At 46.3% G+C, this 27,417-nt stretch overlaps 1 protein-coding gene across 10 annotated transcripts in view; it reads right to left on the reverse strand.

Annotated features, from left to right (window-relative positions):
* The window catches only part of phactr4b (phosphatase and actin regulator 4b), a 40,742-nt gene extending 13,885 nt beyond the window's left edge, over nt 1-26,857 (reverse strand). For 3 of the 10 annotated variants that reach the window (XM_066717699.1, XM_066717698.1, XM_066717689.1), the window contains exons 1-4: nt 26,721-26,857; nt 14,568-14,679; nt 11,286-11,330; nt 3,666-3,755 (exon numbers count right to left, since the gene is read on the reverse strand). In XM_066717699.1, the coding sequence (XP_066573796.1) occupies nt 3,666-3,755; nt 11,286-11,298 (103 nt within the window). In that variant the 5' untranslated portion in view covers nt 11,299-11,330; nt 14,568-14,679; nt 26,721-26,857. The other 7 variants (XM_066717695.1, XM_066717692.1, XM_066717691.1 and 4 more) reach the window with 7 other exon arrangements.
* Nucleotides 26,858-27,417: the final 560 nt, after the last annotated feature.

The following is a 27,417-nucleotide window of genomic DNA, read 5'->3' on the forward strand; positions in this document are numbered from 1 at the left end:
TCTAAGCAATCGCAAGTAACACTCCTTCCTAAGTCAACCCACGAGCATACAGGCCGATAACCCGTAGATGTTTGAACAGCAAGAACGTTTGTTGTTTCTTAGGGAAGCCGCTTTGTTAGGGCAGTCAAAATATTTACCAGTTCCAACCTAGCCAAAACACCGACCCACCCTCGCTACAGGATGTCCTGGAGACACGAAGTCCAATAAACTCCCACAAAAACAGAAATATGAACATGTACATCGTGGTACAAAAGAAACCCAAAGCAACCCTTTCTTCACTGCATTCCCCTCTATATAAATTAGTTCCACAGGATTGATGCAAATTGGATTGTCTTGGAAAAACTGGCTTCACTGAAGGTAAATTAGTGCAAATTAAATAAAATCACATCTGTATAGGCATTTACATTAAATAGATGTGTCTTATATGCTACAAAGACTGAGTTCTGGCACTGGCAGTGTAAAACCACATTCCTTTCTCGTGAACTTCCCTGTGTACCTGTCCTTCTCTCAGCCAATATCAAATGAAGAAAAACAAACAAGGAATGAAAAAAAAAAGTCCTGTACACTGAAACCAGGAGGCAGGATCTCATCCACAAACCAAACCACCCAAAACAGGCTGCACTGTGCGAAAGCAACCACCACCCTGGGCTGGGTAAACAAATCCTGGAATTTCACAATGTAGGTCGCTACCTGGATTACGAGAGCAGCTCTGAAGCCGAAGGCACCACGCCATGCGAGGGTGTTCCCAGCATGCACTGCCACACCGCAGACACAGAATGTGCTCCTGCTGGGTGGCAGCAGAGACTCGGGTGGGGGGGGGGGGGGGCACTGGACCGGCACTGGACCACGAGTACTGGGAATGAGGAAGCACCCCGCCTATGAGCCAGCCATGGGGATAGGGATGTCACACTCTACAGGAGACACTGGACTTACACAGCGCACGCTCTTATGGGATTGTGTATTTGGTCGGTTTTTGTGTACAGTATATGCTCTTCCCACTGCACAGAAAGGAGCACAACCTTTCTGAGTGACCTTTCCGACTCGTGCCTGCAGAAGCCGTTCCCGGGAACAGGTCACGAAATATTCTTTAAATCCAAACCGTCTTTTGTGGACAAAACTAGAACAAAAAGTCTGACGGACAACACCCCCCTCCCCCCCACACACACAAATCAACCTCTCTGTCATCACCACAGGAAGTGAATTGGCTGGGAGTACCGCTGAACAATATAAATCAGACCACAGCATCCATCACTGAAAACCGCTTACTCTGGAGAAAACATCTCTCAGACTCACACTGGTATCAAATCCTTCACCGGGATTAGCAGTAAAATTGAAGTAAAATTGAATCTACAGTGTTTATCGCAGGGTTTCTTGAGGAACAGATTCCCTGTTTTAGCATCAACTGTTTCATAAGTGTTCGCACCCCCCAGGGGAAACACCACTAAGAACGTGCACAGAAATACACTGTCAAAACTTCCACACAGCAGCTATTTGCTTGCCAACAGCTTTGCATTGGATAGTTGCAATAAAAGGCAGAGTTTCAAACCTGAGGCTGGCAGATTTGGCAGATAGTTTTGGTTTACTAGGCCATGGTCTAGTAACCAGAGGATTAAAGTTCCTGCACTATTTTCTGTACACATCAATCTCAGACAGTAATAATGAAGACAAAGATATGAAGACTTTTAAATATGGTTTTCCAGAATAAAAAACTCACTTCCAAGTCAAGACCCAACACAACATGCTTAAAGAGACCATGGTTAAACGATGGAATGCGCTGGTGTAGTTTCTCTCAGATACAAGTGTCTGGAGTGGCAGGTATGAAGATAAACAATCCTGATAGACAAGATGAGGCACGTCAGGTGAAATATGACTCACAGGCATGTGAAGGTGGAAGTTGTTGCCGAAGTGCACAGATAAATCACGCTGCCACACATGTGGGTGAATGATGACCTAGGTTGAGAATAATCACAGGGGCTGTGACAAAAAACAAAACAAAAACAATGAAATACAGAAATACTATCACGCAAACCACAACACAAGGATTCATTCAGACACTGCGGTCAGAGAGATACCCATGACAAACACAGAAGCCAGGGTCTAGAGTCACTTTGTAAGCCATCGATAACCTGCGATCATTCGGTTGACAAGACAGCTGCTAGATTAGTATCCAGGAAGCAGGAGGCGGCAGAGCGAGAGCACGGTGCCCCGGGGGATCCTTCGCTCCCCATCCCAGCACCCACACCGTCAGGGAGGCCGATGCCGAGAGAGCATTGCATTGATTGAAGGGCTTCAATGCAGCGCTTTATCACCAGATGAATAAAAGAAAAGCATGACTGGGAAGTATACAGACTGCTGTGAAACACCAATTTCACCAATCAACTAAGCACACACAATCGGGTTTACTCATGTGACCCTCATTCGGTACTTCCAATAAACACACACACACCAGTCGCGCAGGTCCCCTCTTAGTGCTCATTGGTCATGAAGAAAAAAGGCGTCTTTTGACAGACACTTCAGGCCCAGCTTTAGGATGTGAGATAGGACCAGCTTCATGCCCGCTCAGTCAAGTCATTTCGGGGTTAAATCGCTCTTAATGTCCATTTAATTTGTTTGTAGATCACTCCAGACTACTGCACAGGTAGGACAGGTAAGGACAGCAGAGTCAGGTACAAGGCTGTATCCAGGAACCACTATTTTAAGAGTTGTTTAAGGTGTGGTGTATAGCTCCAGTACCCGACCTCACCACAGTTTACAAACATTTCAGTAATACACAAACGCTGGGTTTTGAGAACGCTTGGCTGAGCACCAGGTTAATGAAACTGTGCCACACACTGAAGGCCTCTGGATCGGCCTATGAAGATGTGACACACACCTCTGGATCAGACTAAAGTCAGGACAAAAGAGTGCAGCCACTGAAAAGCACATCGACATGAAAATGGCCAAGGGGCGCAACGTGCTTCCTGGACACAATACACAAACACTGAAACCAGCAATGAAACAGGGTTGGGCAGCACTAGAAGACACACAGGTAGGACGCAGCCACCGCAGCACACCTCCAACCCCCCGGCGTGCGATGTGACGCAGAGCCACAGGTAATTAAATACTGAAACCGAACACCAGGCAGCAACCACCTCAAGCAACCCCTCCATTATTGCCAGAAGGTAGTTTTACAGCCTGCGACGAGCACCCAGAACGCAAGGTCAGCAGGCAGAGCAGGGGACTGTACCTACAAAACGCTTACAGAGGCAAGTCTCTGGCGGCGCAGCCTGTCATTCTGAGTGACGCCCATTCGGCAGCGGGCAACAGTAAGCAATCACAACTCGCACCCTCGCCGGGGGAAATCTCAAAACCAGTGACTGAAAACCAATTGAACGGCAAATCCTATTTCCAGCACTAATCCCCACAAAAATGCAATTACATATCTCAGCGTTAGTGTGAAAAGACAGAGGCAATTTCCACGGACTCCGAGAGGAAGATGTCTCAGAGACTCCCTCAGGAATGCCTTGCTGTCCGCGCCCCTACGCACACACAGGCGTCTGTGTCCCAGCGCACCAGGAGACCAGCGGGGAGGATTTCACAACCTGCACATTCCAGCCGCCGCACAGTGCCCACACCTGCGCCGCCTCCTCCGCGGCCCGCTGCCCCCCGAACTACAACCGACTCACCAGAGTGCGGGGCTGGATCTTCGGCTACTGTCTCCGCATCGATCGCTTGTCCCATGCTCTGTCTCCCTTCCCCACTGCCTTCTTTTGAATCTCTCAGAAGGGAGGGAGGGAGAGAGGGAATAGGGGAGGAGAGAGAAAAAAAAAAAAAAAAAAAACACTGCTTTCAGTTCGGCACTCCTGTAACTTAAGACGGCCTCTCTCTCGCTCTCTCCCTCCCTTCCCTGCTCGTGTGTTTTTCCCTGTCCTACCCTCCCTCCCTCTCTACCTCCCTCCCTTCCTGGATCTGTGACTTCATAAATAAGGTAGCATGCCAGCAATGTTAACAGATGGATGCCTATCATTCCCGTGTGCAGATTGTCCGAGGGCAAAGGTCTCCAGAGGGGAGGGGGCGAACACAGGAAGCTGTGACTGAGCCAGCGAGCCGCTGATGAGCCGCAGAGGCAGGCCAGTCACTCCGGCGTCTCCGATGGTTGCTGCTGCGCTCCAGTGCTGTCAGCGCGGACAGCTGAGGTGTAACAACAACAACCAGCAGCACGGCCGGCTTCTCTGAGGGAGTGGCCGCCGGGAATGAAAACGTGAGCTGGGCCGAGGGGGAGTCCAGCTCTCAGAAAGAGGAAGTGACATCACAGAGGTGTCTAACACACTGCTGCCCTGTGCCTGCGTTAGGCAATGGTGTTGTGGCTTATTATTAGTGAACTCTTATTTAAAGTTTGAGTTTAACTGGAGAAACAGATATATACAAGTGTGTACTTGTGAAGAAGCACATAAAAGCAAAACACGTCTATCTCCTTCAGATCGGCCTTCGAAGTATCATTTCTATTTATTTATTTTTAAGTTTCCTTGTTGAGAGAACAACGTATCTCTTAGAGTTAATCTAACCGCGGTGTATCAGAGCCACTACTGGGGAGATGCGTGATTTAGTATCCGAACGCTGGCAAATGGATAAGCTTCAGAAAATAAAACGAACAATGTTACTATAAGGTGCATTTCATTTTCTGTACCAGAACAAAGAACTGGTTGCAGCCAAATAAAATAAAGAGAGAGAAAAGAGAGAAACAGAGCTGGGGAGGCACAAAGTGTGCGCTTCCATCTGGTCTTACTAAGGACATGGGGAAGTGGAGCAAGCCGGTACCTACTGGTATATAAGTGCATAACAAACCCTTCATATGACGGGGGGGCTCATACACTGACGGTGTCTGATAACAGTGTAACCAGGAATACATTGTGACAAAGCTGGGGTGGAGATGTGTGTGCAGCAGATACCCTTATATAAACAGTTAAGAGGAAATATTCAAGGCTCTTCTCCTGTCAGTAAAGCAGCTCTCTTTGTGACTGACAGTTAAAGGAGCAGAGACGGGCCAAGGTGAAACATCACACAAACACCTTCAGCAGAATGGCTTTTAAATGATAAGCCTGGAGTTTTTAAACATGCAAATCTTGCCAGGTGGCCATCAGTCGAAGTGCAGTACAAGTAGGAATTGTAAATCACTTCCACTACGGCTGTATTCCATTTTGATTGAAAGACTCTTTTAAAGCAATGTTTTATTGAGGGATTGTGGAAGTGGCTGCTAAAATCAAGGAGATTTGACAACAGCCTGCCAAGATTTGAATATATATATTTTTTATTATTATTATTATTATTATTTTTATTTTTTTTAAGTACAGCACTTGCAGGGAGAACTGTGCAGAGAACTAGTAAAACTCCACATCACACACAACTCCACATTACGAGTGAAAAAAACAACCCGGGGGAAGAACAGAACAGAAGAGAAAGCCTAATAGTTTTGATTTACCTTTTAACCCACAAAGCCACCAACGTAAAACCCAGAATGAATCAAACAAGGTCACAAGATGCACAGGGAGCTGCGCAGAAACCATGCAATGAAATATCCTCTTATTGATTTGATTAAAGGCCAACTTTAAAACACCTGGACTTGGTGTTCTGCAAACACTGGCACCATAAATTCCTTGGTAAGGAATGCAGCCATTATCTTGATGGATAACCCTGTCTGCTCAGCTAGCTGCGCTGCTGCTCCCGAGCTCCTGAACCAGCGATCAGCACCGCTCCCGTCGGATCACAACACTGGTGTCATTTGAGGTTTCAGAGCTTCACAATCAGAGGCCAAGGAGTACAAGTCCTGCTGGTCGCTGAAGCCCCCTACAGCAGGGGCACAAGGGAAGCACCGGCCTCTCTGAACACAACACTGCTGTGTGTGTGACCTATGGCCCACCCTCGGACTCCTCTTATCTCCACAACAAAAACAAGATAGCATTCACTAACCGAGGCCTCGGCTCTGGTGCTTTCGCGGTACGTCAGCGCATGAATGAGAATCAATTTGTCATTTTGGTCAACAGTCCAGAAAGGCCTTAAAAGAGATTGTAAAAGTCATACACACAGACTACAACTGCCAAAGATTTTAAAAGATCCCCTTGATACTATGAAATGAGAATGTACTTTGTTTTTTGCTTCCAGCGTTTTTTCTTTTCCATAGAAAGAAAGCAAATGTTCAGGAGGACGAGTGGATGAAAGCTTTTAAACTTGACTAGTTAATATCTGTGTGGGTTTATATACAACAGAAACCTAGACTCCTGTACCAAGAAAGCTGATACATTCCCAAGAACAAGCTCATAACACACACAGTGTACAGACAGGAAGCACGACAAAGCACGAGACTGCAGGGCATGGCAACACTACGCCCTCTAGGGGCCTAGCCTGTTAGGGCATCTCTACCCCTTTGCTGATCTGGAATGCGTGTTATGTAGGGTCTGACACCGCATGTCAAACACACACTTCTAAGCACGGCCATAGGGCAACATCAGGGCCAGGCCTGTGACACTCACTGTGGCACCTGCGATAACTGCCGATTGCAAACTCAATGACTGAACTAAGAACACAACAGATTCCCACAGGAACGGACCTGCCTTAAAGAACGCAGCGTCTCCAGTCTGCAGCCGACTCTAATGCAGTACAGCAAGGAATTCATATTTCAGCACAACAAGCACATGGGCTCAACGCTGACCAAAATCCTCAGGAGCCCCTTATCTGCCAAATGTGGTAGCCAATTAAAATTTTAACCATTTACTAGTAAGAACACAATTTGTCGACAAAAGGTTAAAAGAAAACCGCACTGCTTTACAACACTATTTAAAATACTGGATTTACACAATCAATGTTAAATTACAAACATAATAAAACTACTACTAATTATAACAAGGATTTTTTCAAGCAGCACATTCAGTGTCACTTAGTGTAAAGAAGGAAAATGTCTTGTGCATCAAGTTGTGTGATTGAAGCATCGTCAGCTGGTGAACCTGCCTTCTAATGTTCCTTCTTTCGCCAGAAGGAACATTACTTTCAGCATTTACACAACTGTCAAGTATCTTCTAGACGTCTGCACAGCCTGGGTCTTTCAGTCCTAGTGGTTTTCTGCTTGGGCGATGCGTAGATATTTTTTAACGGTTGAAACCAGCTTGGCTGCTCTCAGAAAATGATTTGCTCATATTACTGGCAAGGTACACCGTCAGACAGCTTTACCAGTTGTACAATTTGTCTTTGGGTAGATATTCCCTTTTCAGTTGATCTTGCATTTCTTACACATTTTTAATATCATAATCTGATCAAATGGAAAGCTAGCAGAATCTTTTTTTAGATTCATATTAAGATTTAACTGATGTAATAAGTGAATAATAAGGCACTGCTAATTAACGCTTGTTGACTAAAGGGAAGCTGTGGTCAGGATAGGAGAAGAGCTGCTGAACACAACGGACATTTATTGAAAGTTGACAAAAAACCTGCTGCCAGTAAAAACCAAACCAAAATTAATAAAACCACATTTTAAAAACGCAGAAGAAAAACTACACACGACTACACGCTTTCTGATACTGTCAGGTCAAGCCTGTTGGGCACAGGCCTACATGAGACATCCAATTTGCTTGTGTTACAGCTTGCAGACGGATACATTTGTTTGAAGCTTGCAAAATCACGCACAGCAAGACCTTTACCAGTACAGATTTGCAACTTGCATTCAAAACAATCTTTAGTGTGCAGTTCTTTCTGAATTCAGGGGACTTGTTGACTTAATTTCACAACCTCCATGACGTTACATTGTCCACAATATTTACATCTCACGCCTGAAAGATGATATTTACTCATGGGAGTTGCGGCTACCATAGCGAGAAATTAATATATGCTCGCAGAAACTTAATTCGGTTGGCCCTGGCGATCCACAGCTCTCAAAGCTAAGCCCTGCCCCAGGTTTCCTCAATAGGTTGACTACGTCCCCTTGTAGGTCATTACTACAACTGGCTTTTGAATAATTGATGCCGCGTAATTAACAATTAATTTAGGATCTGCTTGTCAAGAGGAAATCTTCTGCAGCAAAAAGCACTACAGCGCCGAGTCCGAGCCTTTTCTGCCTCAGAGGTGTCCCTTCACACCCAGCTTAAGGTTAAATGCTAAATCGGTCATCCGGCTCCGGCTTAGCCCGAAAGGCACCGTGCGATTCGACCGTGAGGACTGGCACAGGCCCAGCTGGGGGCAGGTGAGCTTCCAGAGAGAGAGAGCTCTCCTGAGGACGGGGGAAAACATGGCTCTTGTTTGTGATTTTTACCAGCTCGCTTTCCCTCAGGAGGAGGAAACTAATCCCAGATCATGGAGCTTCAGATTGAGAAGGGGAAGTAAAAGCACAGACTGCATTAGCTGATGTGGAGCCCTAATGGAAAGATGCCCCAAGGACATCCCTATTGGACAGCACACACTAATGCAGAATAACACGAGTCCAACTGGCTGCGCACTGGAAAGCAACGTAGGAAAGAGCTTTTAAGGAACTTTCTTTCAATCCTCTCTCATCAGCTGCAGAGAACATTAAAAAAAAAAACGTGGCATCGACACTAAGTGATCAGGCAGTCGCCGCGTCGCACGTCTCTGGTTTCCTCTCCTGGGACATCGCTCGCTTCGGCGCAGGCAGCTGCTCAATCGGTCTCTGAAGTTTCTGCGGCTCTCTGCCACCCTGAGAGTGAACGATGGAGCGCTCGGCCACAATGAACGATGCGGCGCTCAACCCATGCTCCCGTCACATCCAAGCAATTGCCCTTCCTCTCCTACATCTCCATAGTGGCACTGCATTTTAAAAAGGGGAATATAGCTGCACTTTCAGATATAGTGCAATACAACCCTCCTGGTATGACTGTACCGTATATATCATGTGTTTTTGGACCTAAGATGGGCACAATCTCTGCATTTTGAGTTTGAGGTCTCATGCTGCTATAATAACCCCCCACCCTTACCACACAGACCTGGAGAGCATGAGGCCTGGAGATCAGGAAGATTTTTGTGAGACAGGGGTCCATTACATTTCTCAGTAACCCAAGTTGATCCCCTGGTTTGATTAATGAGACATACTTGCTGGGCTTGCTAGCATTGGGTGTGTTAAAATAAATAAAAAATAAATAAAGCTCTTCAGTGTGAATGCACAAACTAGATTAAAAAAAAATCTACAGAATAAAAAAGGGAAAATGCTGGGACACGGCCTATTTCATCACAGAGGAAACGAGCGAGAGGAACTGAAACAATGGCATTTTTAAATAGAGGAAGCACACACGTTTTGAAGGAATTGTTTTTCATTGTAAAGAGGACTTCATACTCCAAATGTAACTCCAAAAACAGCACAATTTAGATCGAGCTTATTTAGATGTCAGCAGGTTTTCAACTGAAATGGAGCAGTCTATTCATTTAGAAACGTCGGTGTCCTTTTACCCCTAATTGCTGGTAAATCCAACATGCGGTTTATATTGGCAGAAAAAATTTAAAACAAAATCCACGTATAATAGTCGGAAACGTATGTCTTCGGTATCGGGACTGTGTTCGGCGAGACGGGGAGCACAATACAACAATCAAATGGCCTAACGAAGCTGTGACCGCGTTCCCAGTGCCAGCGCTGTATCAAGGAATAGAGGGAGGAGAAAAAAAAAAGAAACCGAGTCAAGGTTATTTTTACTGAGCTACAGCAGAGACGAATGCAGAGATCTAGTTATGTAATGTGGGTTAGCCTTGTTCCTTGCGATTTATCAGCAAGGAAAGGCAGAGTCCCCTGATAACCCGGCCCCAGCAGCGGCAGTAGCAGGCCGGACTCTCAGCGTTGAGTGGCAGCACCATCCGTAATTAAGCGAAATCAAATCATCTCACTTCAGGAGACACTGCAGAACAGCACAGGGGGGCTCAGCGATCGCCGCCCTCAAACTGTAGCTTTCAAAATGGGGCATAACACCACACTACACGTTACAGATTTGCCCTTTAAAATGTGGCGCTCTAATAAGACCATTCAAAGCTCTGCCACCCATCTAAAACATTTTCAAATGGCGCGTCCCAGGCCCCAGCGACCCTCCACTGCACCTGGAGGGACGTCTGCGCTGGCGGGGGTGAGAAGGTAGTACGTTCTCTGGAGCAGAACAATCCTTTGTCTCTAATCTGCGCTTGATCAAAGGATGCGGAGCAATCACAGATGGCATTGTTGTCTCTGGTGATGCAGACCGAAGTCCAGGGCGAATCTAAACCGTTTGAACCAGTTTTCCAGTGCGAGAGACTCTGACAATGATAAATCACTGGCCTGGCACAAAGCAGACCACAAATTAACAAAGGTAGTGTGCAGTAATTCAATTATTGTCCTGCCTACCCAGTAAACACATCTAAAACAGCATTTATTACAGATTGGTTACTCCACAAGTGTAGTCTACAGTTTACAGATTGACTGTCAGATCATGCAGTTTTACTCAGAGTATAGTTGGGCACAAACTGTAGATCCTGCAATCACTGCTTGACTGCTGTTAAAAGGCTTGATACACGGAGCTAATTTTAGTCTTGTGAAAGCTACACTGTGTTCACACACCCACACAGAAGACAGGTTGTCAGTAAAAAGGCATTTCGATACAGTTTCACGCAGATACAAGAAGACTGAGCCAACTTCCTGTTGTCTGCCAGGTCGACTGTGCAGTTTCACGAAGTTTAGCACAAGCATGCAAACAGAGGAAACTGAGGCCTGGCCTTTCTATATCTCTTAGAAGCATCTAGAACGGTAATTACCTTATAACAGTCACATAATTGTGTCATTAGCACAGAGTTCAATACTAATCAGAACCCAGAGCAACTACAAATCTTATCAGCATCCATCTGAAATAAAGGGAGGTTTTAGCTTGGCTATCCACGTTGACAGTCTCCTCTGAAGACCCTTGTTTCACACAGAGAGGCGTCACAATCTGATCAAACTCCCCAGCGATGTGGCTGAAGAGACAATTTGGGAACATTCAAAAACAGACTGGATAGGATCCTTGATCACTTAGTTATTAATGGACACCAAACGAGCGCGATGGGGCGAATGGGCTCCTCTCGATTGGACACTGTCTTATGTTGTCAATATCTTTGCCTCGAACAGCTTCCCCCTTACTGCTCTTGAAACACCGCTGAGAAGGGTCTGCAAGAGACAACCCCAAGCAAAAGCACACACGATCTGAAGAACTTGGGTTCTCACGTTGGATTCGGAAATGGGATTGTTCTCAATTATAGAAAAAAAGGAGCTGAAGACATTGAAGAGCAGACACTTGAGTTGAGACTGAAGATTCACTCACCACGGTTTTCCATTACAGTGACAGGAACTTAGCAGTAGGCGATTCCTGGGTGGGGGGGAAGAGAGAAGAAAAACAAATAAACAAGAGCTTTACTTCAGCACAGATCCTAAGCCAAGTGCATCAACAGGAAAGTATATTAAGTGACAAATCTGGGATTTATAAGAATTCACTTGGCAATATGTTGAGCTGTACGGGTATGATAGAGTGACCTCTGCTCTTCCACTCCAACCACACAGCCTTCACTTCACACTAATCCCATGGAATAAGCATTTTAATAAACATACTACATTTATTTTTACCTGTCAGGATGTGCCTCGTATCCGACAGATTCAAGATCTCTTCCCTCGATCGAGGATGGCCTGTTTTCCCTTCATTTCAAACACCGGTCCCTTTAAAGCCCCATCACCACAGCAAACTTGCACTAATCTCTATCTGAACATATTAATCTTAATTTTTGGTTGGTCGGGTGGCTCCGGCCCACGATGTCAGAGAGGGCTGGCCATGATTGGATTAGCCGAGCGGGTGGTAGGTTTAATCCTGCGCCTTGGCCGCGGGCCAGCTCTGAGCTTTCTCTCCCGCAGCTGGGGGACCTTGCTCTCAGACACGTAAGCGACCGAGCAGGAGATAGCGCTGCCTGCACCGATATCTGAACCAGAGGAGAGATATGAGGGGGAAGCGCGCTGTGCTGCTCTGCTGAAATCATCCCATTTAGAAAAGCACCGTCACAGCAGAAACGGACAGGGACAGCAGATAAACAGGGGCCTGCGTTTCCTTTTTTCACAGCTACACACTGTACCGGTGACGAACACAGTGCATGGGAATAAAACCCATATCGTCTTTAAATGGGCACCGATGCTAAATACCTTGATATGCCAGTGGAATCTTAATCTACTGATCAATTATTATGTATTATTATTATTAGGCTTAGTAGACATTTTATTCCCCAGGTAATGCAGACACAAACAGAATGCAAAACTGCTTATTTATCTGATGCTGTAGGGCTGCCATACATTGGCAAACAACGAGAAACAAGTTTTTATTGCCCAGTCAGGAGGTGCTCATGTAGAAGAGGATGCTCTCACGGGTGGTTTAATAATTCCCATCGTAATGGATCAGTCAAGGGTTTCATCTGCTATGACTTATACTTCAAGTATTTACAACACAAATAATCGGTGAAAGCATTAGATTAACCTGCCGCTTGTTTCCACTTCTACACTGAGCACAACAGAGCAGTCACAGTGGAAAAGACAACACCACACACACAGTATTATGATCACAAATAACAGCAACTAAGTAATAATTTTTCATACAAAAACGAAAACACAAAAGGCCTGTGTCAAAATAATCCAGTAAAACAACTTCAAATGTAACGTCATGCAAGCAGTATAAACAAAAAGCTGGACTGAAGTTCATTTCAGAAGAGCTTTGTCCCAGAGAGAAACTAAAACAGTTATGAAAAGTGGCTGAAACCGAGCCCAGAGCAAGAACCAAAACATGTGGATTTGTGGTAGAAGTATAGCCTGGCTACTACGGGGTTAATCTCACTCCCACGAGCGCTTTGTTTCCGCCAGCCTTGTCTGTGCTTGTTCCAATTTGGCAAATCAGAGGCCATGTGACTCACAGGGAGGGTGCAGCGGTTTCGGTGTGGCCTTATCTAGCCGGTCTGTCAACACTGCGACTCGCCGCGCCGCTCCTGTCCTGTGTCTGTGCGTGGCGGAGGCCTGCGGTGGGGTTTCCAGGAGGTCATGCAGGGAAAAGCCCTGCGGCGGTTTGAGACGGGACAGGTTTCTATGGCTTGGCCTCTGCGCTCATTCAAGGAGCTCAGACGATTGCAGATGCATGAATGCAGAGGGCAACATGCCTGGCACCGCGATCAGCCATCCACTTTTTCTGCCAAGGATCAGACCGAGTTGCCAGCTGATATTTCTGATTTGACCGCAATCTAGTCTCTTTAAAAAAAAATCACTTAAAAGTTTGTGGCTACAGATAATACATTTCTTATTACCATTTCCATTCCTTTTTTCAATGTACATACAGGACTAGTGACTCACAGAACTGATATGCAAATCAGCAGAGCCATAGGAGAGGAAGCTTGTGTGCACATAGCGTCTCACAGCAGGATCAGGGCTGCAGACGGCAGGTCCACACGGCCGCATTTTATTTTTTCACAGCTACACACAGTACCAGTGATTAACAGACACATTCAAGGGTGCGACTGTGAATAAAACACACACCGTCTTCAGATGTGCACTGATTGCCAAGTACCTTGATGTTCCAGTGGCATCGTGATCTATTGAAACAACGCTGACGAAAACTTGGCTTGAAACCTTGAAGGAAAAAGCTAGAGCCGAGCACACACTGTGAAGCAGGACACTGACGGACTCGTCGGGCAATCGGGCACAGGATGACCGGGGCCTCTTTACGGTAGTGTGGCAGCCAGCCAGCCGGCCAAGCGGACACTACTGGAAGCGACAGGCTAGTGAAGGAGAGATCAAACGTGCTCAGAAAGAAAGTCTGCAGAAGTAGATAAGAAAATGAAAGGATGATATGGGAACAAGACTCTTCAGAGTGTAGGATTTCTGACACCTTTTCCCAGCTGGTCTGGCAGCGCATAACGTCCGTGCCTTGACCGCTGACACTTTACTGCAGGTTTCACTTCCATGCGACTGGCTCCTAGACCCCAGTTTGCTCTCCGACAGATACGCGGTTGACCACAAGGCATCTGTTTGGGTCCTGGAGAGTCTGCATATTGAAATCCTCACCGCCCCGTGAAGGGACAGATGGACCCATCTGCGGTCAATGCGCCACTCTTTTCTCCTCCTCTGCATTTCGCACCCAAACTATACACCTAATGTCTCCCCAGCAGCAGCCTGTATGTGAAGAGTAAACGAGACCGAGCTTCCAGGATTTACATGTGCGAGTTATGCAATAAGGGCGCTGTGCGTGGGAAACGGTTCTCTTACAAAACTTAACCTGTTCCACAATGCTTCTGAAATCCTTGACAGCAAAAGATCATACTGACTACCTACAGCCACGCACAACACTACAGATTACTTAGCAGAACTGCAGAAACGATGAGGGCGATTTCATTTTATGTGGGGGTTTATGTTTGTAGAAACCAGGTGGACCCGTTTCATTCTATCAATAGGTCAAAGGTTAACATTCAAATATTCAAATCCAAAGACAAACACAGGAAACGCAACATTTGTTTTACCGAAGGTCATTTTAGAGACTTCCCAACAAAAATTAATAAATTAAATTCACCAATTGAATTCAACCTACATTCACTGGAGACGGGCATTTGTCTGGCGTGGTCGAGCGGCCCGCGATGACAGTCAGCGTTGAAGGCCCAGCTCCTCTGAGCACCGATTCACAGCAAGTTGGGAGATTCCTTCTAGAAGAGCAAAGCGAGAATTAAAACAATATTTGGAGCTAATCTATAATTTGAAAAAAAAAAAAAAAAAAAAATTATATATATATATATATATATATATATATATATAAAAATATATAAAATGTCTGGCTTGTTAAGCTCAAGATCAATGTCATCACACACTGAAGGAGAATGAATCTGAACCAAAACCGACACACCTGGAGGGAAGCCCGGACAATACGTTAGTGACGAAGCCATCACGTGAGAGGAAACCAAATTAAGCCTTTGCCCCATTCAACTTTAAAGATCGCTCTCAACAGAGACTCATACAACAAAGCCTGTCCCGTACTCCACACTTACGCAACACTTAGGTTCGGCACAGCAGCTCCTATAATTGCACCGCAGCCAGCGAATGCGATATCAAATCTCCACGGTCACCTGACACCAGGCGCTGCTTGTTCGAGCCCGTCGAGGGATTGCGATCGCCGCATTATTTTTAGTGCGTTAATTTGACAAGATCGCAGACTACAGTGCAGCGTCCTTTGCTCAGACTATGAAAGACAGACGGAAGACTCATACCTCGTTCGGAGGCATCTTGGAGAACAACATTTCGGCGAGCTGCGAGGTTGACACTGCCCTTCCACTTTCTACAGTACACGACAGCGGTGTGTTCGGGGGGGTGGGGATTGAGACTGGCTTTGACAAACAGGTTGGACGACTAGATGACAGACAGGCCTAAACAGCTTACGAGCAAGAGCACAGCAGAACAAAAGCCCATCTACAGCACGGCACTGAACTCCTACAGCTGTTCAGGACACATCCGAAGTCTGCGTCCCAGATGCCTTCACAGCTGCCAAGACATCAGCTTTTCAACCACAACAGCAGCAACCTACACTTGATCATTACAACATCATTACAAGAAGCACAAATACACTACATGTGCCAAGGGGCAGTTTTATCAAGGTCTCTGTAGCTCCATATCTTTCCACATGACGCACTAAAGGTAAAATCAGATCTCAAAAACCAAACAAACACCTCCGACATCCTTTCAGAGAACGGCTACTCTTTCAAGTTCAGTTGAAGTGAAAATAACCTTTGGAAACAGTGTGAAAGTAAAGTACTGCACAGAGGAGAAGTAAGTAAGTATTTTTCTCATCTCTGTGGATCATAAAGCAGCCCTAGTTTAGCCCAGGGCAGCGTTTCCCAACCCTTTAAAGCTCCAGGCACACCTGCTTCACTTTACATGCGTCACGTGATACACCAACCCCCTCCCACACACTCTCCAGTTATAAACTCAAAAATAAAAGGTAACTTCCAGAGAGCAAACCTGCGCTTGTCTTCAGGCACAAACTATGGATTCTGGTAGAAACACGTTTCTATTGGAGACGCGAGGAATGTTCATTTCTGTGTTTGAGTTCGGCCGAGGTGCGACTCTACCGTGTGGCCACAGCCTCCACTGCACGCTGGTGGAAAAACACCGGCCTCGTGCCAACGCCGCGATCCTGGCGCCCTACCCTCGGGCAACCAGCCGTCACTGAACAACAGGCTTCAACAGCGCAGCATCACGACAGACCTGGGCTGCAGGGCCACCTGAGCAACAGGACACCAAGAGCATCGTCCGGGGAATAGACGAAACACTCAGTCATTAACACGGTAACAGTTACTGGGCTGACTGGAAAACCGGCTTAAAAAGAACAGCCACAACAACAGTGATGTCATTTAATCAGCTGGAATGTGTGGATTGTTTTTAAACTTAGTGATTCCGTTACCCTCGTATTGCTGTGCGAATGTAGAACATTGTGCGTTCGTGTTGCCTTGGAGAAACTACACTATTACTGACCTACAAACTTCACTAACTGTCACTAACACTGGCCTGAATACTACTGTAAGGACATTACATATAATATCACATCAATAACGTGGCAAAAAGTTCTGTCACACGCAGACAAAGTGTGTCAATTCTCGTTTTTATTAATATACTACTTCAGTGTCAATAAAGTTGCTTGTCCCATTTAAAAACAAAACGCTGACAGGTAGGAGTATAAAAAGATGTGGATTGATCTCTCCATCAATACCGCAGCCCCATCGATGGGCAGAGCAATGGACTGGACAGACCAGAGGAGATCACAACACCTCCCCCCCCACCTAGGTCTAAAGAAGGGTATTCAAACACGCAGCATTCGGGAAAACCGTGGATCAGGGCACCTGGCCCCAGAGAGTCTTGCAGTTTTTGCTTTAACCCAGTGGTTAATTTCAGCGTGTGCCTCACTTAGACAAATTGTGTCCAAGGTATCCAGTGAGGGGTGATTTAGAGACTCCTATATAACCTAACGGACGGTGGCCCTGCAGGGACAGGGTGGCCATAGATAATCCAAGAAAAGAAAACCACAATTCACTATGAAACAGAACTCCACGATAATAACGTTCAACACCTCAGAAACCATGGCTCTTTTCACGTGGCACAAACACACTGCTCAACACTGATCTGCAGGTCAGGAGAACTGCACAACAAATACACACAAACAAACGACAACCATTATCGTCAGTTCAAACTGAAGGGACTGCTAAATTTCACACCACAAATCAAAAAGTAAGATGCCTGCTTTCTGGCCCTGCCTCCTCATATAACTGTCAGCCCCTTCAGACACACTGCAGTGAGAGAGAGAGAGACACTCCTGGGGAACCTTTGCAAACTTGTGAAATTAGAAAGGAAGAAAATAAATAAATAACTGAAAAGCAGTGAACTGGCAGAATAAAAATAGCTCGGTGAAATCGAGAGAGCAGGCGGTCTACTTCGGCAGTATCGAACCTGCAGAACACACCTGACCTGTTCTTTACGGCCATTTTGTCTCATGATACGAGAGGCAGGTCAATACGCAACTACCTATTGATTATTATTTGAATCAATAAGTGCACCTGATCGCTTTAATGGCACAGAAGTCAAGGGCTTATACAGATTCCTGGTGGAAATATATACCGTGACCTGCTTATAGGAATCGCCTCTTTAAATATGCCTTGACACGTTTGTAAAGGGCATCATGGAACTCGGGTTATAATCACAAGGGAATAGGACTATCAAAAATCAAATAAAAGTCTCTGGTTGCACCGCCTTCGTCTCGTTACACTACGGGCTCGACCAAATAAAAACTCTGACCTACACCAGCTTCGCAAACTAGCAGTCTGTACCCTGTCACGGTTTAATTTATTGTTAGACGCGGTTTTCTACTGTTTATAAATCAAAATGCGATAGGTTTGTCATCTGCGATTCGCGGCTGGGTCAAGGTGTGGCTGTGGTTTAGCCCATGTCTTCATTATCTACAAAATATGCTCCAGAAAGCCATGTTATGAAACTCTGAAGAATACTAAAACAAGCAGTGAATCCAAACACTTTGAGATTTGTTCAGTCTCCACCAGAGGCCTGTATCAGCCCTTTGACTGTAGATTTCACTCAGTCACGACTACATAACCGGGAAGGTCTGGGTATTACTGTAAAGCATGTGACTTCTCGCTACACCTTAGAGATAAAGAATGAGGAGGACCGGACCGCGCCGGGTGTTGGATCGCTCAGAACCTCGTACTTCAGACACGGCGCATCCCGATTCCCCACAACTTCACAAAAATCCAACACGCCCGTTTCTGGCTTTCACAGCAGACGAGCGACTTCGTGGACGTGAGATTTCACCCTGCGCTATATTCGTCGGTGTCGTAGTGAAAGCAGGATCGAAGTGCACGGCTTCCTGCTCGGAACGATTAACCCCTTCACTCCTGCTATGCTGGCTGACTCAAGTTATTTCCTTAGCCACCTTTAACAGCTGAAATGCACACAATTGCATACAGCACAGGCACAATTGTACAACAAGGGTGTAATATTTGTAGCAACACAAAAAAGCAACATCAAAATAAGGTGTTAGATACAAGCAAACTTTCAACTGACATTTTGGATGATGCATCAAATTTAGTTCCAAGACTAAACACACCATTAAGGAAGGTTACTTTGCCAGTGGAGTGAAAATCGGTCTCACACAACAGCGCTTTTTTTCAGTAGAAGTTTACTGTGTGATTTATTCCTTCATACCCAGCGATACTATTGGACGGTTAAAGGGCTTCAGCACTCAGCTCATTAAGCCCAGCTCAGGTACAGAACAAGGAATCATAGGCACAATTTCGCAAATATTGTTCCGCACATTTGTTCTCCAGCCTGAGGCTCATCCTCAGGTAAACGCTGCCTTCCCCAGTGAAAACCAGAGAACTGCCCACGTGGTGCAGTCAAGACTGTTACAGCACATTAGCAGACAACCAATACATAACACGGCGATCAAATCATCCCATATGTGTGCTGTGTGAAAGTAGCGGGGATCTGTTCTAATATAATGGCAGCAAAACAAGCCAATTTAATTTTCTCCTTGCAGCATTAGAGGGAAGAAATACAGGCTGCCATCTGTTACACTAAGTATTGGAAAGAAGTATCTTCCAATCCAGCCCTGACGGCATCACTCCGGCTGCAGATGTGCGACAGGTTTGAAGCAATAAAACATTTCCCATTGGGATAAAAAGAACTACAGTTTTAAAACCCTGATCTCGCACACCTTCACACCCAACAGATGAACAAATATTCTACCTGCTACACAATATACACACTACATTTTTCCTACATCTAACAACAACAAAAAAGAGAGCCAGTCCGAATCAAGCGCACCTGACTCAGCCATCCCGGATAGTTCACTCCTCTGACATTGTCGACTCAGTGCCAAACGTCTCCATATTTCAGCTCAGGGGGACTCAAAGTCCTCGTTGCACAACAGAGTTAAAGCACCACATTTGCCTGGCTATGTACACAGCTCTCCCTCTAGCTCTTTCAGACCGCAGCGCTGCCAAGAATCGAGCTACGCGGCCAGCTTGTGCGTACTCACTCTAGCAGATGGAAGGACCCTGGGTAGGTACCACAAAGCATGGCCGTACTGCAGAGCTCCCATCACCCCCTTTCCCAAACATAGGTCCCACTGTCTGTCCTCGAGCCACGTCATCCAGCCTGCCCTAGAAAACGCGCCTCACCGTGGGGACGGGCGGCCCAGTTCCTCCAGAATCTGGCTTCTTTACATGTGACTCGAGTTTTAATTTAGCTCGGTCCTTCATCTTCATCACAGACTTGCAGAGAACAAAGACGTGGCATCGAGGCCTCGTGACATTTTAACCCCGACCTGAGAGACGCCGTTATCACTGTATAGTATTGCGGTTGCCTCTGGGTCGGCCCAGATATAAACATCTCCAGGGTGTCTGTGAACGGACTCCCCTCATCAGAAGCGTATGGTCAACAGAGCATCGGCTAACATGAAGCGTGTGACCCAGTGAGACCCTAGTTAGGGGGTCTAGACCAACAACAGTCTCATGGTAGTCCGTTAAGGAAGACCATTTTTTAAAAGAGGTTGTTGAGCACCAAACGCAATTATAAAATCTCCTGGCTCTACACTACATGACCCAAAAGCCATAAAGGACATTCAAAGTCATGAAAATGGCAACGATGTTGAGTTTTCAGTTTGTGTGTCATTTTACTTTGCACAGCTTTGCTCAGCTTTGCTCAGCAGAGTAGGCAGCCACATGACCAAAAAAGAAAAAAACCCTCTCAATGGAAAGAGCACAAATTACTTCAGCTGTAATGCACTCATTTAAAAGCCCTGCAAATCATGCGTTTGGCAGTGCCGAACTAAACAATTGTCTGTCACTTTAGGCCACATTAGCGGGACGCTGCTAATGGGGACGCCACCCCCACCCCCGGCTCTCACCTGCACGGCATACATGGAGCTGGTGCCGAGACTGCGGCCCCCTTTCTAACACTGATACAGAAATCCCATGTTTAAAGCAGCTGGGTCACATACCCCCTCTTCTGTCGCATTCACATCGAGCTCCACTACTTCACACGCACATTGCAGTGAAAAAGAGCTGCATTATTCACTATATTTACAGAGAGCGCAGCTTCATTCGCGTGAGATTACACTCAAAGTGGTTTAACATGCGCCATAAACTTTCATATGATCAGACGCCTTCAGGGAAAGAAAGTAAAAACAAACTCTGCAATTCACATTAGCAAACTGTGCCACCTAATTCACTCACAATTCACTGCTGAATCTTTGTTCCCAAAATAGTTAAACATCTGTCTGGTCTCAGGTTCTGCTTTTCAAGTATTCATCTATGATTCAAGTGAAGAAAGTCAGGGGATAGGAGAAAAAACTTGTATAAGATTCTGGCAAACATTTTCACTTATTTTAACTGCTTCACGTCACAGAAAACGCATAAATACCTTTCAAAGGTGTCTTTAGCCAGTTAAACGCTTGTCAGTCTAAATTAAACAAGATCATATTTGCAATCTCGTGCCAATTAAAACACAGTAAATAAAACTGGGTTCCTACACTCTCAAAATCAAATTCCATAGAATTCCCAGACTTGATCTCGTTTTGTCCAGACTTGTGCGTTTTATATTGTGGTGCAAGTTTTTCGATCACTATCTCCACAGGCAGCAGCCGTGCGCAGACGTTGCACCTGGTTTATAGTCTGTATGTAGAAAACAGAAGTAAAAGTATTGTTACACTTAAAGACTTGTTTTTGTGTTTTAGTTTAGCTTTATTGTGAGGGAGAAAGGCGGTCATTAAGACTATATTACTTAAAATAAAAATTAAAACAATAGACTGTCTGAAGCCACTGTTGCTTATACATATACATACATACATACATACATACATACATACATTATATATATATATATATATATATATATATATATATAGGGGATTTTACTACAGCATCTCTTTTTTTAATAAATAACTAGCCTAAATGTACTAGCAGCATTTTACCCTCCCACCTGTTTCATGGTATTAATATCATGGCCAAACCACAATTTAATTTGGTTTCATTTGCACAGCTGGAAGCCATAAATGGTTGTGACAAGATAAAATCATCTCCGATCTTAAGAGACCAACACAGTAGTCAGGTCAGATGATGTCCCAAAAGTCTAGCATCAACAACATCAACCCCCCATGGATTCAGAGAGCTGGAATGAACGATACAATTGTGCCATCTGCTTTAATAAAGAAGACACGTCATCATATGTTCTGCACACGTTCTAAAAAAACAAACAAAAAAAAACAAGACAAAAGACAGAATATGACCAACTGTAACAGGGTCCTAAATTAGTTTTTGTCTGGTTTCATTAAACGGGTAAGGCCAGCTCTAGGTTCAGAGCGTTAAGTGTTACGTGACAACTGCTCTATAACGCCCACAGTAACGACACCACCCAGAACCACGACCACCACCTGAGAACGAACGTGCCGCGTGTTCGTGGTGAACAACCCGACGTGCTAGACCAGAGCAGACAGCGCCGGCACTGTACCTCTCTCCTTCACGGGGTTTCAAAAAGCATCGGTGAGGTGCTCAGTACGGGCGTCTCTCGTCGTGGCTGAGAGAGACCTTGAACTGAAGCGAACGTCACCACCAGGCTGCCTGTCTGGGCACGCCGGCACTGCGCCGGAGAGACACGCGCCAGCTACAGGTATGCGATGGGGCGGAGAACGGCCTGCCTATAGAGGACGACTCTTTGAAGTCACAGCATACCATTGTTCCAAAAGTAAAATAGGCCAAGGCATCTCTCAAACCAAATATCACTGGATATCTATTATATAGGCCAGTGCAACCCAAAATACATCTCCATTTTCCGTGTTGTAGAATCACAAACTCAGCCTTCATTTATTAAGAGGGCTCTGGCACTGATCGTTCCCCATTGTGTGGGATGAGGAGCACATCTCATATCTCCAGACATCACTCTTATCGGAGAGTTACCGTGTTCAACTCGTGGTGAAAAAAACACACCTACGCCTTCCACATTTCTTTTCTCTCGCCGCTCCGAGACAGGCAAACCCGAACGGCAAAACAGAAACGGACAACACGGCTGGGTGCGTGGAGCCACAATCTCGATGGCAGCAGTCAGACCTGGTGAGCGAGAGACAGGTACCCGAGCAGCACACACGTCCCACGAGTCCCTGCCGCTCGACACATTTCCACACACAGGGTCAACCGTGACACCTGCAGAACCGAGTCTCCACATTTCACAGAGAACTGCAGTTCCACATCAGTTTAAGATCTCTGTTGCTTGACTCACCGCAGACACAATGCAGTGGCACTAACCTGCACCCGAGTCATTTATAATACTTCAGTTCAGTTAACGCAATAGTCAGGTTTGCATGTTCTAGACATTTGTATTGTTAATAACCTGTCCTTTATCCTCACAGTTTTGGGGTGAACTTTTATAACGTGGCGCTGGGCACTCGTGTTCAGATCAGGCTGTATGTGTGGCTCTGTGATCGCTGTGCTGACATTGGTCACAGAAATTCCCTATAAGACCATTCCCAGTGTCTAGTGCAAACCTGTTCCTCTTTCGGGAGTTGATCTTTTTATACTAACAAGCTTCTATAAAAAAGAAAGGATGAATTACTTACAATAAGAGCTTTTTACCAGCAGCTTTGTAAATGTCAAATTATGCGCATTTGATCTTTAATAACAGCCTCCGTTTACGTCTCCCCCCGGAGCCTCGACCCGCCCACTGAAGACCCCTAATCTCGTCAATACTGTAGGATGTGCAGTGCCGTGTGATAGGAATGATGTCGTCGCGATCATCATCATCATCATCATCATCCCTCCTGCTACTTCTGTTTGCATCGGCCCGGCCGGCTCAACATCTGTGTGGACACGCGTCCACAGCCCAGACTCGGAGCACAATTCAGAAACGCGCTCCCGCCTGCTGACACGTTAGTGACGCTGCTCGTCCTGACATGCAGTCACTGCATGAAACACACAACACAGGCTCTGCATGAAACACACAACACAGGCTCTGCATGAAACACACAACACAGGCTCTGCATGAAACACACAACACAGTCACTGCATGAAACACACAACACAGGCTCTGCATGAAACACACAACACAGTCACTGCATGAAACACACAACACAGGCTCTGCATGAAACACACAACACAGTCACTGCATGAAACACACAACACAGGCTCTGCATGAAACACACAACACAGGCTCTGCATGAAACACACAACACAGGCTCTGCATGAAACACACAACACAGTCACTGCATGAAACACACAACACAGTCACTGCATGAAACACACAACACAGTCACTGCATGAAACACACAACACAGGCTCTGCATGAAACACACAACACAGGCTCTGCATGAAACACACAACACAGGCTCTGCATGAAACACACAACACAGTCACTGCATGAAACACACAACACAGTCACTGCATGAAACACAACACAGGCTCTGCATGAAACACACAACACAGGCTCTGCATGAAACACACAACACAGGCTCTGCATGAAACACACAACACAGTCACTGCATGAAACACACAACACAGGCTCTGCATGAAACACACAACACAGGCTCTGCATGAAACACACAACACAGGCTCTGCATGAAACACACAACACAGGCTCTGCATGAAACACACAACACAGGCTCTGCATGAAACACACAACACAGGCTCTGCATGAAACACACAACACAGTCACTGCATGAAACACACAACACAGTCACTGCATGAAACACACAACACAGTCACTGCATGAAACACACAACACAGGCTCTGCATGAAACACACAACACAGTCACTGCATGAAACACACAACACAGGCTCTGCATGAAACACACAACACAGGCTCTGCATGAAACACACAACACAGTCACTGCATGAAACACACAACACAGGCTCTGCATGAAACACAACACAGGCTCTGCATGAAACACACAACACAGGCTCTGCATGAAACACACAACACAGGCTCTGCATGAAACACACAACACAGTCACTGCATGAAACACACAACACAGTCACTGCATGAAACACACAACACAGTCACTGCATGAAACACACAACACAGTCACTGCATGAAACACACAACACAGGCTCTGCATGAAACACACAACACAGGCTCTGCATGAAACACACAACACAGTCACTGCATGAAACACACAACACAGGCTCTGCATGAAACACACAACACAGGCTCTGCATGAAACACACAACACAGTCACTGCATGAAACACACAACACAGTCACTGCATGAAACACAACACAGGCTCTGCATGAAACACACAACACAGGCTCTGCATGAAACACACAACACAGTCACTGCATGAAACACACAACAGTCACTGCATGAAACACACAACACAGGCTCTGCATGAAACACACAACACAGGCTCTGCATGAAACACACAACACAGGCTCTGCATGAAACACACAACACAGGCTCTGCATGAAACACACAACACAGGCTCTGCATGAAACACAACACAGGCTCTGCATGAAACACACAACACAGTCACTGCATGAAACACACAACACAGTCACTGCATGAAACACACAACACAGTCACTGCATGAAACACACAACACAGGCTCTGCATGAAACACACAACACAGGCTCTGCATGAAACACACAACACAGGCTCTGCATGAAACACACAACACAGGCTCTGCATGAAACACACAACAGTCACTGCATGAAACACACAACAGTCACTGCATGAAACACACAACAGTCACTGCATGAAACACACAACACAGGCTCTGCATGAAACACACAACACAGGCTCTGCATGAAACACACAACACAGGCTCTGCATGAAACACACAACACAGGCTCTGCATGAAACACAACACAGGCTCTGCATGAAACACACAACAGGCTCTGCATGAAACACACAACACAGTCACTGCATGAAACACACAACACAGTCACTGCATGAAACACACAACACAGTCACTGCATGAAACACACAACACAGGCTCTGCATGAAACACACAACACAGTCACTGCATGAAACACACAACACAGTCACTGCATGAAACACACAACACAGTCACTGCATGAAACACACAACACAGGCTCTGCATGAAACACACAACACAGGCTCTGCATGAAACACACAACACAGTCACTGCATGAAACACACAACAGTCACTGCATGAAACACACAACAGTCACTGCATGAAACACACAACAGTCACTGCATGAAACACACAACACAGGCTCTGCATGAAACACACAACACAGTCACTGCATGAAACACACAACACAGGCTCTGCATGAAACACACAACACAGGCTCTGCATGAAACACACAACACAGGCTCTGCATGAAACACACAACACAGTCACTGCATGAAACACACAACACAGGCTCTGCATGAAACACACAACACAGGCTCTGCATGAAACACACAACACAGGCTCTGCATGTGCTACGGTCGGTGCCGGGAGTTTTGTGTAAGAGTCCAGCCGGCAGCCCGCCCTGAAGCTATACTACACCTGTGTATCTATCTGGGTTATAAATTCGACACGAATCGCATGGCAATTATTTTTATGGGGGGACACTGTTTGGACGCATCTTCACAATTCAACTGCACAATACATACACAATTTAGCTGCACTATTAATGCACAATGAAGGCACACTTTAGCTACACAATGAATGCACTTTAGCTGTACTATTAATGCACTTTAGTTGCACTATTAATGCACAATTTAGTTGCACTATTAATGCACTTTAGTTACACAATGAATGCACAATGTAGCTGCTCGTCCATTCCAAACGCACACGGGCGCACACTGCGGTCCCGATGCCCTGTGCCCCCGGTCCCGGTCCTGGTCCTGGTCCTGGTCCTGGTCCTGGTCCCGGTCCGGTCCCGGTGCTACACGTCACTGCCGGGTCGCGACACAGCGCGTGAGCTCGGACGCGCGAGGGAAAGTTTGTGACAGTCGTGTCGCGACACCAGAGTCGCCCCACGCCGAGCCGAGCCGAGCCGAGCCGAGCCGAGCCGAGCCGAGCCGGGCCGAGCCGAGCGCCCCGCCGGCCAAACACCAGCGAACTTCGCCGCACAATGGAGGCGGCAGGTGCGAGTCGCGACTCCCGACTCGGCAAGTTTGTGTTCGCGCTGAAACTCGCCGCCCTGCCGCTGCGGACGGTGGGAGTCCGATCCCCCGGGACTGGTCTTACCTCGCCGGGTCCGGGTCTCCCGCCGCGGTGTCGCTCGCAGGGTCGCTCGTCCGCTCGTCCTCCCTCTCTCTCTCTCTCTCTATCTATCCCTCCCTCCCTCTCTCTCTCTCCAGCTCTGCGCTCACAGCGGCTTTGCGTTTCACCGGAACCCAGTCGGGGGGCATTGTGGGCGCCGTAGTCTGGGTTCCTCCTCTCGACTCGCCCGGATGGGCGGGCTCATTTCCCAGAAAACTACAGCACCCAGAAGGCAATGCGAGAGGGGAAAGGGCGCCTGCGCACAACTCTGCACTTACCGTATGCTGGTGAGAATAGGGTGCGCCGACCTATTTCTTAGTCAAAAGTTATTAAAAAAAATTGCAGTAAGTGTTTTGCTAATTTGAAGACTCGAGATTAGCAGTCTTTTCCCCCAATTATCTGACCTGAACCAATTATTGAAACACCGCGTCTGATTGAGCGCTTGTTTCCCTGCCTTTAGACCCTGCAGATCTGATGATGCTGTAACACCCACAGTGTCCTGGAGTGCTGTGGGTATCAGAGCTGTGGCCCCGGGGGCCAGTCCTGCTCCTGGAGGGTCACACACAGCACAGTAATAATGCCTGCTCTGACCCCACTGTGCACAGTATCACCACACCCCCACCCCTGACAGAGTCCTGCACCGTGTTTGTACTCTTGTACTTTGTATTTTGACTAATTGTGC

This window comes from Amia ocellicauda, chromosome 11 (genome assembly GCF_036373705.1).
Source record: "Amia ocellicauda isolate fAmiCal2 chromosome 11, fAmiCal2.hap1, whole genome shotgun sequence".
Lineage (NCBI taxonomy): Eukaryota > Metazoa > Chordata > Actinopteri > Amiiformes > Amiidae > Amia > Amia ocellicauda.